The sequence below is a fragment of the Meles meles genome, chromosome 17, assembly GCF_922984935.1.
Source record: "Meles meles chromosome 17, mMelMel3.1 paternal haplotype, whole genome shotgun sequence".
NCBI lineage: Eukaryota > Metazoa > Chordata > Mammalia > Carnivora > Mustelidae > Meles > Meles meles.
In genome coordinates this window covers 15,159,915-15,176,773 of record NC_060082.1, presented here as the reverse complement: position 1 = coordinate 15,176,773, position 16,859 = coordinate 15,159,915, and the positions used below count along the sequence as shown (strand labels likewise).

At 38.4% G+C, this 16,859-nt stretch overlaps 1 protein-coding gene across 2 annotated transcripts in view; it reads right to left on the bottom strand.

The window, feature by feature from the left end:
* Positions 1 to 501: 501 nt before the first annotated feature.
* ESRRG (estrogen related receptor gamma) overlaps positions 502 to 16,859 on the bottom strand; it is a 233,623-nt gene continuing 217,265 nt past the window's right edge. For both annotated transcript variants that reach the window (XM_045983511.1, XM_045983512.1), the window contains exon 7: positions 502 to 4,412. In XM_045983511.1, the coding sequence (XP_045839467.1) occupies positions 4,168 to 4,412 (245 nt within the window). In that variant the 3' untranslated portion in view covers positions 502 to 4,167. The remainder of the gene's footprint in view (positions 4,413 to 16,859) is intronic.

The window sequence follows — 16,859 nt, the reverse complement described above, 5'->3', positions numbered from 1 at the left end:
GCACACGGATCGAGGAGCGCGGCTGTCGATTTCCCATTCAGGAAATCTGGCCGGCAACTCCGCAAAGCCTGCAGCTCGCTGACGAGCTCCGTGCAAGCCCATGATTTAATTGTGGATGGAGGGAAATAATAGGTATCTCTAGCAGGTTTTAATATGATCTTAAAATAGGGGAAAGTTTTCTGTTATGACATTGACATCGAGGCGATGATTTTGAGTAATGCAGGATGATGTGGAGATGCTTTCAGATTAAATAAGAGCTATATAAAGGCTTGTCAGAATGAATTCTAATGTGCCACGAGACACTTTGCATACTCTTAAATATGCAAAATGTCTCTTGGCACCCTAGAATTCATTCTGACAAGCCTTTATATAGCTCTTATTTAAACTCCTACTTTATTTTTAGGGAATAGGTACACTCTTTGAATGGAAGCAACAAAGGGCAGTGTTTATTGGTTTGGTTCTTTCGTGGGGAACAAAAAGAAACACGATACGAACGAGCAATCAAAAGTGGAAGCTTGTTTAATATTGCTCTACCATCATCCTGAAAGGCATAATAATTTGAGTTACACATCTGAACTGATTGGAGTTACAGAATCATATCTCCTTTTTGCATTTAACAATATATACAATATAAAATAAATACATTTACACAAATGGACATTTGCTGGAGCACACAGTATGGTACACATCACAAAAATATACAATTGATTGCTTTACAGATGTGAAGCCCATCTACAGCTATAGACATGGTTTTATTATTATTATTATTCTTTTTACTACTGGCTATAATGCAACTCCTGGATTATGATAAGCAGTTTAAATTTTTTGTCCTTTTACGATCTTTGCACATAAGACTGCCATAAAATGTTTTCCTAGGCAGGTAAACAGAGACGCTTAAATAATTAAAATACAATCACCAACACCCATTTTCTCTCCTATAAGAAAAATAGCAGTTTTAAATATTTCATATCTTTTATGTTATCATTTAAATGCAAAATAGTGGAATAAATACAACAATCTGATCTGATTGAAACACAAGTGTAACTACAGGTAGTCACACAATCCTATTGCTTTAAATAAGAACAAACCTAAAAGAAGCAAAATAAAAATTTAAATCATATGGCGAAAACATACACTTTTATAACTTTCCAAAACTTCACATTAAGTAAATGGTCTTGCTCGAAACTTGAAAAAACTTACCTCGAGCGAGGTTTAAGATGAGCATTTTGCCCTAAAGCCCGTGCAGTTCTTTTAAATCTACGTTTTAAGTCGTGTTTCCTATTTGTGAGATTCGTGTACCCGGTAACGCCGAGAGTCACTTAAACTGAAAACTAAAATTGGTACTCGATTCTTGTCTCGCATCTCCATCTCGTGTTTTCAGTTGGTTGGCTCTGAGTTCTGAAGCCCAAGTACTTTAATGTGATACAGTGAAAACAATGGATATATTGTATATATTTTTACTTATATATAGTGTGGTTGAATAGTAGCAACTTAAACCCTGCACAAACTTTCTGGAAAATAATCTTTTTAAATACTTACATATATAAATAATCTTATAGAATCAGCACCTTTTGTTCCCAGGAGTTGTATTTTCTGTTGTTAATTTTTTTTTAAGGGATGTGCCAATTTCTGAACTCCTATCACAGCTATAAATTTCAAGTTATTGACCATCTGAATGAATTGCTAATGATGATTTATCTAGAATCACACTACAGCCACTTCTCTACTGAGAAACCACAATCTACGATATAGTCCCATATAGCTAATGATAGATACACAGTATTCCTAGCACGGGGCTGATGAAACATCAACCCAAGGTATTTTGTTTAAAGCACACAAAGTAGCAATAGTTTTGGAAACGTGTCCGCACCAAAAAGTTTTGCAACAACACAGAGCTAGTTAATAACAACATCTGAGAGATGATTGAGTGAAAGCCATATATACAGCATTTAAAAATTAGACTTATCTATATTCTTGAAATATTCAAAGTTTTATTTCTAAGCTATACATTGGTATTCTATAATAAACCATTAGAGAAATTATTCCTTGTTTTGAAAATATTATTATGATTTTGATGTGTTTCTGTTCATAATGAGTACTTGTTTGGAGTTTCAATCTCTTAATTATTATTAGGAAGAACCTTATTACTGGTAAGGAATAGAATATACTACTGTAGTCTCCTGAGGAATTGTACATCCAATATTGTCTCTAATTCTACCCTGTGTCTAAAAGCACACACCACAAGAATCCAAACACCACAAGAAGAACAAGACAACAGTCTTTGAATGCAACATAAAATTCAGAAAAGCACAGCAAACATGAAACATTGAAAAGCTGAACTACATCTCTTTTGTTTGTTAGGATTACAATTTTAATTACATCTGTGTACATAGAATAAGACTGTTCACATAGTACAGGGAGCAGCTACTAACACTGGTCCATTGGTATAGCATTTGGTGGAGGTTACTGTTTATTGGTTATTCCGTGACTGTAGATTTCGGGGGCGTCTAATTGATTTCTTCATTAGATTACACCTCTTAACAGTCTGGAACCTGACTGACTTTCTTGCTGTGACAATACTGGTTGAAAAAGCACACATATTGGCTTAGCTCTTGGTAAAAACTGCAGAATAATTTAAACAAACAGTCCTAAATGAATCAACTCATAAAGATTACGTTTTAGAATTTGGTCAGGCATCTGCTGTCTTTGACGGTTTTGGGTTTTATTTTTTGTTTTTTTGTTTTCCCAAATTCTGGCATTTGCCTTATTGCCTCTTAAATGAATACTGGCTCACAGCTCCTTCCGAGACAAGGTCTGTAACTCTGCAAACAGGCAGTATCTCGTTCCTAACCACCACGGCAGCTAGAAATCCTATGGCAACTGGACCTCCCAGGTAGAGAGGTGCACTCCTGATCATTCTACGGATCTGTACTCCGTGTGCAGTGCTTTCTACACGTGACCACCGGAGCCACGGCAGGTGTAATCTAATCCTTTGTGTCAGTGAACATTTAGGGAAACTGGAGCTCGTGTAAGAAACTGATGCTTGGGACCAGACTGGCACACAACATAAATTGCATCCGTGATAATATGCACCTTCCCTTCAACTATTGCTTGAGTAAGTTAAATTCCCATATTAATAAATGGCTGAAAAGTGGTAAAGCTGGTACAAAAAAATCTCCATTTGTAAGAAGAAACAAAACATTTTTAAAAATCTTCCTTCAGGATTCATTTGTCCTTCATTATTGTTCATAATTGTTCAAAGCCAGCACAAAATTGCAGTATTCTTATTTCTCTTTAGTATTGCATGAATGAATAAAGCTTAAACTATTCCCTGAAAAAGTTACATAGTAGCTAAACTAACAAATACCTGGAAGACTTGAAAAAACAATTAAGGAATCAAATGGCTGTAACTGATCTAGATGGAAAAGCAATGATAAGAAGCAGCCGATGCCACGTTGCTTAAGTTGTCTAATTAGAGGCTGCTCCCGTGAAACCTAATACTGCACTCAGTCAATGTGTCTGTGTTGCACTGTACTTTTAGGTACGATGGTTCTCTCTCTTTGATTCCTTAGTCATTGGGGACGTTATGGTTCACAACAAGCTCACTGGTATCCATATTATGGATCTCCATCCTTTGGCAGGGCTGGCTTTTATCTCTCTTCGGTTAGAGACCTCTTTTAAAAGTTCAGCAGCAGAAGGAAGGAAGGAAGGGAAGGAGAGAGGGAGGGACGGAGGGAGGGAGGAAGGAAGAAGGATAATTTCCTTACAACTAGAGATATTTTCAATTTAGGAGAGAGGGGAAGGATGGGGAAAGAGAAGTAGGTGAGGAGGAGGAGGAGGAAGGCAAGACAGAAGGAAGGAAGGAAATGAAGGAGAAAGGGAACCGGTAATGAAAGAAGCTGAGAAATGAGGAAGAAGACAAATAAGGGAGGGAAAAAAAAATTAGGAGGGAAGGAAGGGAGAAGGAAGGTGAGGAAAGGGCCAGAGAAACTCATCGGGAAGATGTGGAGGAATCTGAAAGCTGCTTCATAGTCTTGCTGCTAAATGATCAGTGCAGTCCGTTGATTTTTGATGTTGGTAACTAAACTCTATGTTTCTTCGACATCACTCTGGGGTTGATTTTCCCTTTTTCGGCGTGCAGGACAAGAAGGCCCAGGAAGCTTTTAGTCAGACCTTGGCCTCTAGCATTTCCAAAAAAAGTTTGTGCATGGGGACTTTGCCTTCCAGTTTGATGTTGTAGAAGTGCTGCACGGCCTTGGTGGAGGTCTGCCTCAGCAGCGGCAGCGTCATCAGCATCTTGCCCGCCCGGCGCGGGTCTTCCATGTGCTGGCCGGCCTCGTAATCCTGCAGCGCCTCATGTAAGACGTCCTGAAGTTTCTGGACGGCCTCCCCATCTTCTATGTGCATGGAGTCTGGGCGACAAAGCAAAACACGGAATCAGGTCACTAACAACCAAAACTGATGTGGGGGAAGTTAACATGCTATACTTGAACTTCCCAAGGCTCTAAGCTGTGATCTGCTCTGAACACTTTCCATTTCCAAAAATCTTGATTTTTTTTTCCCTAAATTTCCCTACAGGAGATGATTTCTAATATGGATTTAAAACACAGAAATTACTAGCAAAAAATGCATTATTTTAAAGTGCAGGTTTTCTTTCCTCCTAAGATGGAGTGATCAGAGAAGAGTTGCCTTTAACAGATGACAATCTTGGTAACTTTATTCATTATCTCATTCATATATTTTTTCACCCATTCAACAATTATCAAAGGTCATCTATTAAAAGTATTATTCTAAGTGCTATGGAGGAAAAACATTGTCTAAAATTATGATCTTGCCCTCAAAAAGCCCGTATTTCCCAAAAGGAGAAAAAAAAAAAAAAAAGGAAATGACCCAGGTTTTAAGAACTCAATATAAATACACGGAATTTAACACTACATTCAGATGTGGGCTACACAGAAATCACAACAACTGCTTATCCTTTCAAGATTTTCAGTGTACTGGTAACAGTTCATTAAAGCATCCTTACACAGTGTGCTGCTACTGAAAAACAAATGAAGTCTTTAGATTAATGAGTTCTGAAATATCTTTCACATTTGTGAAGGTGAACTTTGCCCTTAAGTGACTCATTTAAAAATCTAATTCAATCAAGCAAGGAAAGGGTTAACAGGGTTGCCACAATTATTCTTTTGAGAAATGTGAGATGTGGGGGAAAAAGAAAAGTTACTGCTCTAGCTCTAAAACAGACACTTAATTATATACAAGTTTGAATCATTTAGCACGTTTTATTGATTCTGATGACAGTTTATCTGTTAATTACACATAATGGAGTCTTTGGGGGGATTCCTCATGTTTAATAATTCTTGTTCTCTGAGAATGCAGAGCTGTAAGATATATGTAGTTAGCCTAATGTTTCATATAATTCAAGTATCAGGTCACATGTATGAAAAAAAAGGAAATGTAATTAAAAATCAAGTGACTAAACATATGATAAAAAAAATCACGGTGATGTAATTAAAAGGCTAACAGCTATAATCAGGACCATATTTAAAAACTTGTTTGTATTTTCTTGTTTTTTTCTCTTACATTGTCATTTTGAAATCGTTTCACCACATCGTTAATAAACTGACCACTGTTTACATGAGGGGGTTAATGACACGTTTCTTGAAAAGAGAAATACAGTGGCTTGGGAGCTTTTATCGCTCAAGACTCAACTCCTGCTAGTGAGCCGAGAGGAGGAGTTCTTCCAGGTCGTTAAGGTTGATAGTGTGGTTGATAGTGTCCCTGGTGTGGAACTCAGATCATCTCCCAACACACAAGCTAGCCTGTCCCTGTGGATTGATCCTGCCCGGGCTTCCCTCCACTCTGGCTCCTTTTGGCATGACAATCCCATCCACTCCCTATGTGTCTTCTCAGCAACAAGCACGCATCATTTCCAAAGATGTCTATCAGCGGGCAATTGAGTGAGGGAAAAACTGTCATGGAAATCACAGTGTGCACTGAATTTTTTTTTTTTCTATTTTTCTTCTGAAATGCTATCTGAAGGGAAGATGGTGAGCCCGGACTCACACGAATGGTGAATGTCCCAGGACACAAAAAACTGACTTTGCACATGAGGAAAGGGAGATAAGGGGGACTGACCCAGACTCAAAGCGCTCAGAGTGAAAATGGGAATAAATGGGTAGGGAGAAGAGAATTGCATCTTTACAGACAATATGAAAACAAAATAACTATCTTCCCACCAGACTGCCCCCCAAAAGAAGCAAAATAAATATAATAAATAAACCACGTATTAAGTACCTGTTTGGGGTGAGGCTTCTATTTCTTTGTGATAAGCACTTTGTGAACACTGTCTCCCCTCCCTTCTCCCAGCTGCTGTAAGTCACGTGCCACCCGGAGGGTCAGAGTTGGGCCTAACTCGGGTTTCTTTGTATCCAAATATGCTGCTAGAATGCATACCACTGCATGTGGCATTTCCCTTGCTTACCCCCCCCCAAAAGTTAAAATGATCTGAGTCCATCTTATTCAACCTTCCATCTACATCAAGAATCTGCTCTACATTTCTGGGGCTCCTGGGTGGCTCAGTGGGTTAAGCCTCTGCCTTCAGCTCAGGTCATGATCTCAGGGTCCTGGGATCGAGCCCCACATTGGGCTCTCTGCTCAGCGGGGAGTCTCCTTCCCCCTCTCTCTCTGCCTGCCTCCCTACATACCTGTGATCTCTCTTTTTCTATCAAATAAATACATATAAATAAAATCTTAAAAAAAAAAGAATCTTCTCTACATTCTTAATGAAGACATTTCCAGATGTATGTAGAACATTCTATTTCACAAGGACCGAACTAATCCTTACAAATGTCTTCTTCAGATTTTTTCCAAATCTGCCTACAACTCCCGTCCTTTGGTCCTGGCTCTAAACACTGGAATGATACAGAATAAATGTCCCTCCTCCCGATGCAGATCTTTAAATGCCTGAAGTGAGCTGCAGAGTCACCTCAGCCCTAACTCCAAGCCTTGCCTTCCCCACTACTCTGGCCCGGCAGGAGATATATTATAGGATGTCACAGGAAATGAGGCGAGAACAAATAGCAGAGAGATACGCTCACAAACAGCAATTAAGACTTCAAACTATTCTTTAAAGGCTGTGATTTAGCTTGAGAGATTTAAAAATGATTTAATCAAATTACTATGCTAATTTAACTTCCCATTTACAGAAAAGATTCTAACTCATTTTAGCTTTACCCATTCTCAGATCTGCTAATACTTTAAATGCAAACTCACTAAATCTGAACTATTTAATTAGACCATGATTCAGCTGGCAGACTGCTGAAGAAAATATTAATCTCCATTAGGGATCCTAGTTCAAGTTCTGGCTCTTTGGCTTTAATAGCTGTTTGGCTCTTTGGTCTATATGTATACATTTATGCTAGGCTCACTAGAACTGGCATTAATTTATGTAATTATTTAGTTTTGGTTGTTGGAGCTGGTTTCTTTTTAACTTTGTGTTTTAAAGGAAATGGTCCCAGTATTTGTGCTAATGAAAACCAGTGAAACTTAATCATGGGACTCAGAGGCTTATGAACTAAGTAGACACAGTGAGCCTATACATTAAAAACACTGGGTGTGGGGCACCTGGGTGGCTCAGTGGGTTGAAGCCTCTGCCTTCAGCTCAGGCCATGATCCCAGGGTCCTTGGATCGAACCCCACATCGGGCTCTCTGCTCAGCAGGGAGCCTGCTTCTTCCTCTCTCTGCCTGCCTCTCTGCCTGCTTATGATCTCTCCCTCTGTCAAATAAATAAATAAAATCTTAAAAAAAAAAAAAAACACTGGGTGAATGGTTAAAAACAAAGATGTTTGGGCCCAAGCCCAGACCTATCAATCAGAAAATTTTAGCTAGATCCTAGGCATCATCCATATTTTTAAAAATCTAGGTGCTTCTATGGTCAAGCCAGCATTGTGAACTAAAAACCAGACTGCTATTCTAAAAGAATTCAGATTTCAAAAGATAACCAGTGTTCACGGGAAGCATGTATTGTCATCCACATATTAAATTTCAACACTTAATAATAAAATAGAACTCCTTCATTCAATTCCAATATTTTATTCTGTGAAGTGGAATCCTAAAGGAACATGTCTAGTTAAGATCATTTACTTTGGGAAGAGAGCAAATATCCTCATATCTACTTTTGTAAATTTGGTGAGACTCAGAATTTTTGTAGTTTACCTGAAAAAAAAAAATGCCTTTCTCCATGGTAAAAATTTTAACAATTGTGGGCATGGATGGGCATAGCTACTCCAGAACATCCAAATAGTATTTGGGAACTGTCTTTAGGACTTGCAGCTCATTCTCGGCAATACTTTCTCAATGGTGCCAAATCTGATTTTGAGGGTGGAACTGAATATTAAAAATAGACAAAGCATATTCAGAGTCAAGTCTAGTATATAATATAAACCAACGCTCAGAGGAACCCAAGTGTTGATTTCTTTAGTGTTTGTAAATTGCCTACATGAATAGCGATAATAAGGGGTGAGCCGATGGGACTCTCCAATCACTGAAGGAAAGAAGCACAACATAACGGGAAATACAGAGAAGTGAGCAAAAGTCTATTTTCTAAAAGATAATTTGATCTCAAAATTTCTATATGCAATATATGAGGAGTCTAACCGAGCGATTCTCCTGGCTCCAATTGGCTGGGTACTGAGGAATGTCGGTTGACTGTAATGCAAACTAGCTCTTGATGGTCATTAACTGCTGACCCTAAATTTCAAAAAATGGTGCCAATCATAAACTTTCTTGGAAGACGGCAGTGGAGGTGGCAAGATATTTTAATCTTTCCAAATATGCACATAAAAAAACAGAACTAGATGGCCAAACTAAAAACCTATAGACAACACTCACAAACAAAACTAAGTACAAGGTATCCCCAAGACACGCGCACACACACATACACACACACACACACACACACAAACACACAGAATCAGGATTGTGGGTTTTCCTAGCTCAGTCCACTGAGAAAGTCTAGGAAGGAGGGCCAAGCTAGGAGTGCAATCCTGAGCAATGAGCAACCTAGCACCAGCTTATCATTAGATTCCAGGCTTCGGCCAGGAAATATTTAAGGTAAGTATGGAACATCTTATACTACATAGAAAGGACACTATCTACAACTACTAATTATTCAGAAAGATTCCAGAAGCCAAACTAAAGAGACCCCCAAAGACCCAAAATGGAACAATTCTAGCTTCCTAAAGGATTATAACTGCAATTGATTGAAACCCACTGAATAGGGATGCCTGGGTGGTTCTGTCAGCCCAGCGTCTGACTCTTGATTTCAGCTCAGGTCATGATCTCAGGATTGAGATCAAGACCCGTATCAGGCTCTGCGCTGGGCATGGAGCCTGCTTAAGATTCTCTCTCTCACTCTCCACCTTCCCCTGCACCCCACGCTGAGCTCTTTCTAAGAAGAAAGAAAGAGATAAAGAAAAACCTCCCCCTGCACCCCCTGCTTGAGCTCTTTCTCTCTAAGAAGAGAGAAAGAAAAAAAAAAAAAAAAACTCACCAGATATGTTTGAATGCATTTGATTATAATGACATTTTAAAAAGCTAACATCAATTCTTTATTTTGAAAACTGGCAAATGAAAGGAAAGAATCAGCTCCTATATAAACTCCATCATCAGTCATCAACAAGAGATGAGCGAAAGCATCACTTTATGTAAATATTCCAATGACTGAATGTAAAAAAGAGATAACAAAAGTCACAGATCATTATTTTGCGACCCCCAGCGATGAATGGATTTAGGTAGTAAGCATCAACAGCTGCTCATAGAACACAGAGACAACCGGACATGTGAGCCTCCCCATGAACAGCACACCACCTACAGGTGTCACAGGCATTGAACCTGAGACTGACTAAGTCTCTGCATCCAGCTGTCCATTCGCATGAGATGCAAAGGGCAGAGAGGCATGATGAACCGCTCCGAGAGCACGCAGTCTGTAACGTCCAGGGTGGGGGGAACTCTGCAGGTCAAATGCCCCTCTTCAACAGAGAAATTGTAAGAAAATGAAAGTGAAAAATCAACTTTTAGATTAAAGGAGAGTTAAATACTCCATTAAGTTTTTTTTGGGGGGGGGATGGGCAAGACTAAACTAAACTCTCATGTCCTAGGATACACATTTGGTGATAAAGACATAGCAAAACATAAGGAAGGGATAAAAACCACAACAGGCTAGTGGTTACTTTGGGGGGCAAAGGAGGACGGTGAGATTGGGACAAGACACATGGAGGGGTTTCTACAATATCTCACAAATTTTTATTTCCCACCTTTGCTCATATGGCCATTGTGGCAGACTGCAAAAATGGCTCCAAATGTTACTTCTATGGCAAAGCACACTTTGCAAGTGTGAGTCAGGATCTGCTATGCGAGATTATCCTACATTATCCGGGAGGGTCTTCGATGAAGCCAACAGTGTCTTTGGAAGAGAGGTAAAGGAAGAAGAAGGCAATGCATGGTGCTAAGCTGCTGCCTTGGAAGATGGAGGACGTACTATAGCTCAAGCAATGCAAGGAACGTCACTCTAGAAGCTGGAAAAGTCAAAGACACATGTCCTCCCTTAGAGCCTCCAGAAGGACCACTGCCCAGTCTATATCTATATCTGATATATCTATATCTATATCTGCCCAGTCTATATCTAGTCTTCAGCCTTGTAAAAAACGCTTATGGACTTCTGACCTCCAGAATAAGTATATATTGTTTCAAGTGACCAAGTTGTGGCAATTGGTAAGAGCAGCCACAGAAAACTAATACACTTATTAAGTTATACATTTGAGGGAGGTTTGTGTGGGTCTTTCTTTCAAAATTTGTTTTATTTCATATTAAAATGGTGAGAGGCAGAGACAGAGAGAGAGCGGAAGTAAGAAACTTCCAATGGAATGGTCCCTTCTAGAAAGCACTGAATTGGGCAGAATTCTGAGCAAGGTGGTAGAAACACTTGGCAAAGTGCCAAGGAAGCTCTTTACGTACCAACTAGGAGGTTGGATCAAAAGACTTCTTAGGTCTTTCCTAATGCAGAAAAGTTATACTTCTAATGTTGGAAACAGTGATAACAATTCTTATTATGTGCTTAACCATGGCGAGAACAGAATGATTTTATAGGTACCCACTGAGATATACTATTTTCTTCGTTTCTAGCTCTGGCTATAAAGCCAGATCTCGAAGTTTATACCAGACCCACAAATCGTTCCCGTACTGTATTTATATTAGGTGTTGAACCACAGATCCATAGCCCATAGTATCTTTCCTCCTGGATTCCCTCTCATAAATCTCAAGTTATTGTTACCATTATTCTGTACCCTTGCATAATCGGAATTCCCTAAGAGACTCTTTTTTATTTCTCTACAAGTACTCAAGTCTTCTCTCTCCCTCCAATACTAACACTTATCCGGGAGCTTTCTAACTCCTTCTACTTGAAGTGATAAAGACAATTATACTCAATAAGTGAATGTTGAGGGGCGCCTAAGTGGCTCAGTCGGTTGAGCACCCAACTCTTGATTTTGGCTCAGGTCTTGGTCTCAGGGTCCTGAAATCAAGCCCCACCACCACCCTGTCAGGTTCCCTGCTCAGCAGGGAGTCTGCTTCCTCCTTCTCCTCAGTCTTTGCCCACCCCCACTGCCGCTCATGGGTGCACACTCTCTCTCTCTCTCTCAAATAAAAGAATAAGTTAATCTTAAAAAAATAAGTGAATGTTGATAGCAACTTAGGTGGTAAATATTTCAATCTTCCATAGTATCATAAATGATTTGTACCATGCTAATGACCTTTCTGTAAGGGATTAGTCATTATCTTAAGATCTATAAATGAAAATAATGTTATATTATGTCATTCCCTAGAAGTAAACCAATTGCAGAGTATTTATGTGCTTTTTACCCAGTTGAAAGCACAGAGACACTTGAGGCAAATATTTCTTACACTATGTCAAGGCATAGCGATCATTGAACATGATAAGAATCATTTGAAAACCTACCTTTACCTTTTACATAAAAATTTTATATATCATCACATTTACGAAATTCAAGGGTTACATTAAATAAAACCACCACCCATTTCAACTCAATTATATCATCTTAAGGAAAATTAAAATAATCCACACAGTGATGGCAGATTTGAGCAAAAACCAAAGAAAAGTAGGAGATGGAAAAATTATAATTTTGATTTCCCAGAGAGTATTAATTACGGTTTGGTCTGGGTAAAAGTTAAATATATAAATATCTACCTGCTGCAAAAGACCTGCCCATACTTATTTCTTATTAAATCCTACCAAAGTAGTAAACATTTTGTCTCCAGATCTTTTTTCGCCACTTTTAAGAGTAGTTTTATACTACTGGAACTCCAAGGAGACAGCAAGATAAAGTGAGTGCAAAATTCTAAACTAAATTAAGAGTACTAATTTTGGTTGGCAGATGTAAAATTGCCAATCTACTTATTTGCGGAATAGAAACAGCTTACTGACAGTGAGGATCAGAGGGTCCAACCCTCTGCCTCATAGTGGCCACACACCTTCATCAGCTTACTTCAGCTACCTGCAAAAATTCTTATTGGCCATGTCCATCTCACAGGCATATTGTGGAAATCAAATGAGATTCCCTAGCAAAAGCTAAAAAGAAAAGAAAAGAAAAGAAAAGAAAAGAAAAGAAAAGAACATCTACAGAAAGATTCTTAAAAAAGGATAATTGCTTGATCAGTATCTAAAACTCTGTCTAGAATATCAAAATCAGCAAATTTAGTCAAAATTTCAATAAAATTGTGTTTGATGGCTCAAGAGATATGAAGGGGCTAAAGAGGTTTTTCACTTTTATACTAATTTTTCAGATCCATGAGAAGGCTAATATTTCTATATTATAAATTTAGCATTAATACACACATAACCACATACAAAATGTACGATCAAACTCACTGCCCTCACTTAAAAGTCACGGACATAAAAATTTTAGGCCACTTAGTGATATGAGACATTATATAATTCACCTGCCTCATGTTACAGATGAGAAAACAGTTATGTGATTAAAGCATACATTCTTAAAGGAAGTGGAATTTGGAATTGGAAAGTAGGGGCAGATCTCTCTTTTTAGGTAAAATGTGTATCTGTACAGTACACAAACAGATCCGTAACATTTTCATGATATTAATATTTCATTGGGGACTTATTAAGAAAAAAATATCTAAAAAGGCTACCCCGAGGGAGAGAGAATGAAAAAAGACTCAAAAACATGAGGCCAAACTTACAGGACTAAAGATGGCCCTCATCCCAGTCTCCTACAGTAATCAGAAGCTTTCTCTCCCTTGAAATTATATCACAATTCTACACATCAAACATTTGTTCTCAAGAACAAAATACTGTCAGGATGTGGTTCTAATTACTTATGATTTGAAACTGATGAGCAAAATATTACTCGCAGCTTCCTACCAAGCTGCATGGTGTAGAATTCTAGAAGCATGGTGTAGGAATAAAAGAGAAAAGGCAGCTTTAAGCAGTAGATGCCCTTTAGTCTCGAATGGGTTGGGCTCACAGGGCTCCAGGGTGGGGGCAGGGCTGGTGACACCATTTGGGAGGAGTGGCAGCTGTGAAGCTTGAGGGCCTTGTGAGCCAAAGAGAATGACCGGACTAAAAGCAATTCTCACTCTTAAACTGCTTTAGTCTTCCATATATAAAAACGAGTCTACTTCCTTGGGACCAGCATAATAACTTCAAACAAATTCTTAAGCGTTAAGAATCAATAAACCCGGGGCGCCTGGGTGGCTCAGTGGGTTAAGCCGCTGCCTTCGGCTCAGGTCATGATCTCGGGGTCCTGGGATCGAGTCCCGCGTCGGGCTCTCTGCTCAGCAGGCAGCCTGCTTCCCTCTCTCTCTCTCTCTCTGCCTGCCTCTCTATCTACTTGTGTCTACTTGTGATCTCTCTCTCTGTCAAATAAATAAATTAAAAAAATCTTTAAAAAAAAAAAAAAAGAATCAATAAACCCAAACTGAGACAAGAGAATCCCATGAAACAATCTTACCCAAAACGCATGTAGTAATATTTCACTAAATTTTCCAATAAAGACATAAAATTAATTACAGAATCGTAAAACTCCCCAAATGGGAAGAATTCTAGAGACTGAGTCTAACTTCTTGGTGTTTGGATGAGATGAAGGGGCCTAACAATTACAATGTTAACATTGTGATGTAGATTTTCCTTTTTAAATTCAATGGCACAGAGACAGATCAGGGAGGCCAACAATTGCCTAGGAGGTAGTTAGTGTGCAAAATTAAGAAAGTATATAGTTTAAGTGAGCCTGTGAGTTTCTTACCTTCTAAAATAATTGAGACAAAATACCAAATATTTGAATGTGAGAATAACAGTATTATTCAAAATATATTGGGTTTGTTCTTGTTGTTTTTCCCCATATCCTTCAAGATAGGGAAAGTATTTCCAGTGGTGTTCCTGCTGTTGTAAGTATTCCTGAGTTTACATATACCAGAAACAGAGGTATAAAAATATATGACAGCTATTACTGAGAAGACGATTCCCTGTTTCCTGAGCATAAACACAATATTAATAATTATTGGATAAAGACAGATGTTCAAAACAAGCTGAAATTTAGATTAATGAGACATTGCTTCTTAACACCTACAGTCATACAGGGAATGCTAAGATATCTACAAAAATAACACTAAAATAGATTTTTTTTCCCACAAATTCTGAGATCTCTAAATACTGAAAGAAAAACCATGAGCTTTTTAGGGTATCTTTGAAAACATTTTTCATTCTCATGTATTTTTAAGCAGTTTAAGAGTCCCTGGACCTAAGCAAGAATGAATCTACAACTTCATTGCTGTCATCCAAGTAATGGTCAAAAAATGGAATAAAATAGCATCATATTGACGGTATAAAAAAAAAAAAAGATTTTCCGAGTGGTTTATCCCATGCTAACATGGTGGGGTTTGGGGTTGGATGCATGAGAGAAGGGTCATATTTATACAGCTCAAGAGAACTGGCACAGTTTAGACATCAATATAATCCTTATTGTTTTCTCCGTTATTATGGACTCTGATTCAATTAAATTTTCTTGGTTTTTGAGGAGCTAAAAAAAGTTGCAAGCACTTGCACAGTAACTTTTTGACACGGAGAAATTTCCTGAAAGAAATTAAAGTTACTCACCACCAGTATAAGAGAAAAACGAGAGGGCCAGTTAACTAGTTCTGGCTTTAAACCAGAAAAGCAAACTAACTAGTTCTTTAAAGACTTTTTAATCACCAGTCATTGCTCTAAAGTAGGTCACTTCCTCCTTCCAACAGCGGAGTGCCTGGGATTCAAATATTTACATATCAAAACACTAATGATTATACTTCTACACAACAGACAGAAAGGCTGCTACTAATTAATTCAGGTACTCTAAATTACAATAGCCATAAAGTATATATCTAACACCTAAAATAATAAGATTTTAGCAATCTCCATCAAGTTTTAGCACTGCTCAGCACTCAAAATTAGTTAATAATTTTAAAAGGCATTATGTAATATAAAAGATATAAAACATGCTTGCTGGGTTTTAAATATAATTGGCCAAGTACATGTTTTCAATTAGAATCACTATACAACTACCAAACAGAAATTCTTCCCCAAACCACTGCTACAGAATTTTTCATCTGATGATGAGAGATGATATAATGTGAAGTCCTTGCAAACTAACAAATTCTCAGGAAATTTCTCTCCCATCTCCCATGCTGGTCTTCTAGAGAGCCAGAGAAGGGGTATGTGAGATGTCTGCATTAACACTGCCACTTGTCATAAGGAATCCTAGATTACAGTTTCACAGGGGAGGAGGACACGGTGGGTGAACGGTGTGCTCAGCAATTAAAAGTATGCAATGCTAAACTCCATTATGAAGACAAATAGGAAAGTACAACTTCATTGTTGAAAACAATTTCCCTCCTATCAGTCCAAGGATGCACGCATCAATATTGTAGATGAACTGTTAATTACAAAATCAATTAAAAATTATTTCTAAAAACGGTCACGCGTCCCCGGCTCTCATGGGGGCAATTTGGGCAGAAGGGTCTCATCTCACTAGGACCGCGCCAAATCACAAAGTCGTCATCCACAAGTAAGCAAAAGCAATCTGGTTTTTCATTTTTCAGCGCGGCTGAGCCCAGCCTGAGATTGATCGTCACATATGGCCCCAGAAAACAAACTGTCAATACCTTGAATACTGCAGAATTTGAACAAATAGCCGTCCGCCCATTCAAGCCACTCATTGCATCCCATTTAACAGATTTTATTGACAGTTTCCTTCTTGTAATTAAAGGGAAAACTACTGGCCAGCAACCAAGATAAAGTTCAAAGATAGGGTCAAAACAAAAGCAGATGGAGGGGCACGGTGTGACTGTCAATGGTACACAGCATCAGAGTGCGTTATTGACACGCAGGTATCTAAAGATCGGCACGTCATTAAGGAGGGATCTATCCCAAACTATATGCAAATGCTAAAAGCGACTTAAGACCACAATAAAGCGGTAGTAGAGGCACAAAGGGAAAAACAACAAAGCAGCAACGATTTTTACTTATCAGAAGTTGCTATTTTAGTACATTTCCGTTCAAATATAAAGACTGTTTATTCCCATAATTCTGCACCCTCACTGCAGAGGTGGTACCTTTCAGAGAAATACTCCAGCAGAGTTGCCTTCTACAGAATTCCAGAATACAAGAAAACAAGAGTATTCTTTGATAACCAAAATAAAAACAACACTATGTATGTTTTTCCCATTGCAAAATGTTCATTTATGAAGGGGAAAATGCTTTCCACATACCCACGGTGCACCCTTATTTTCA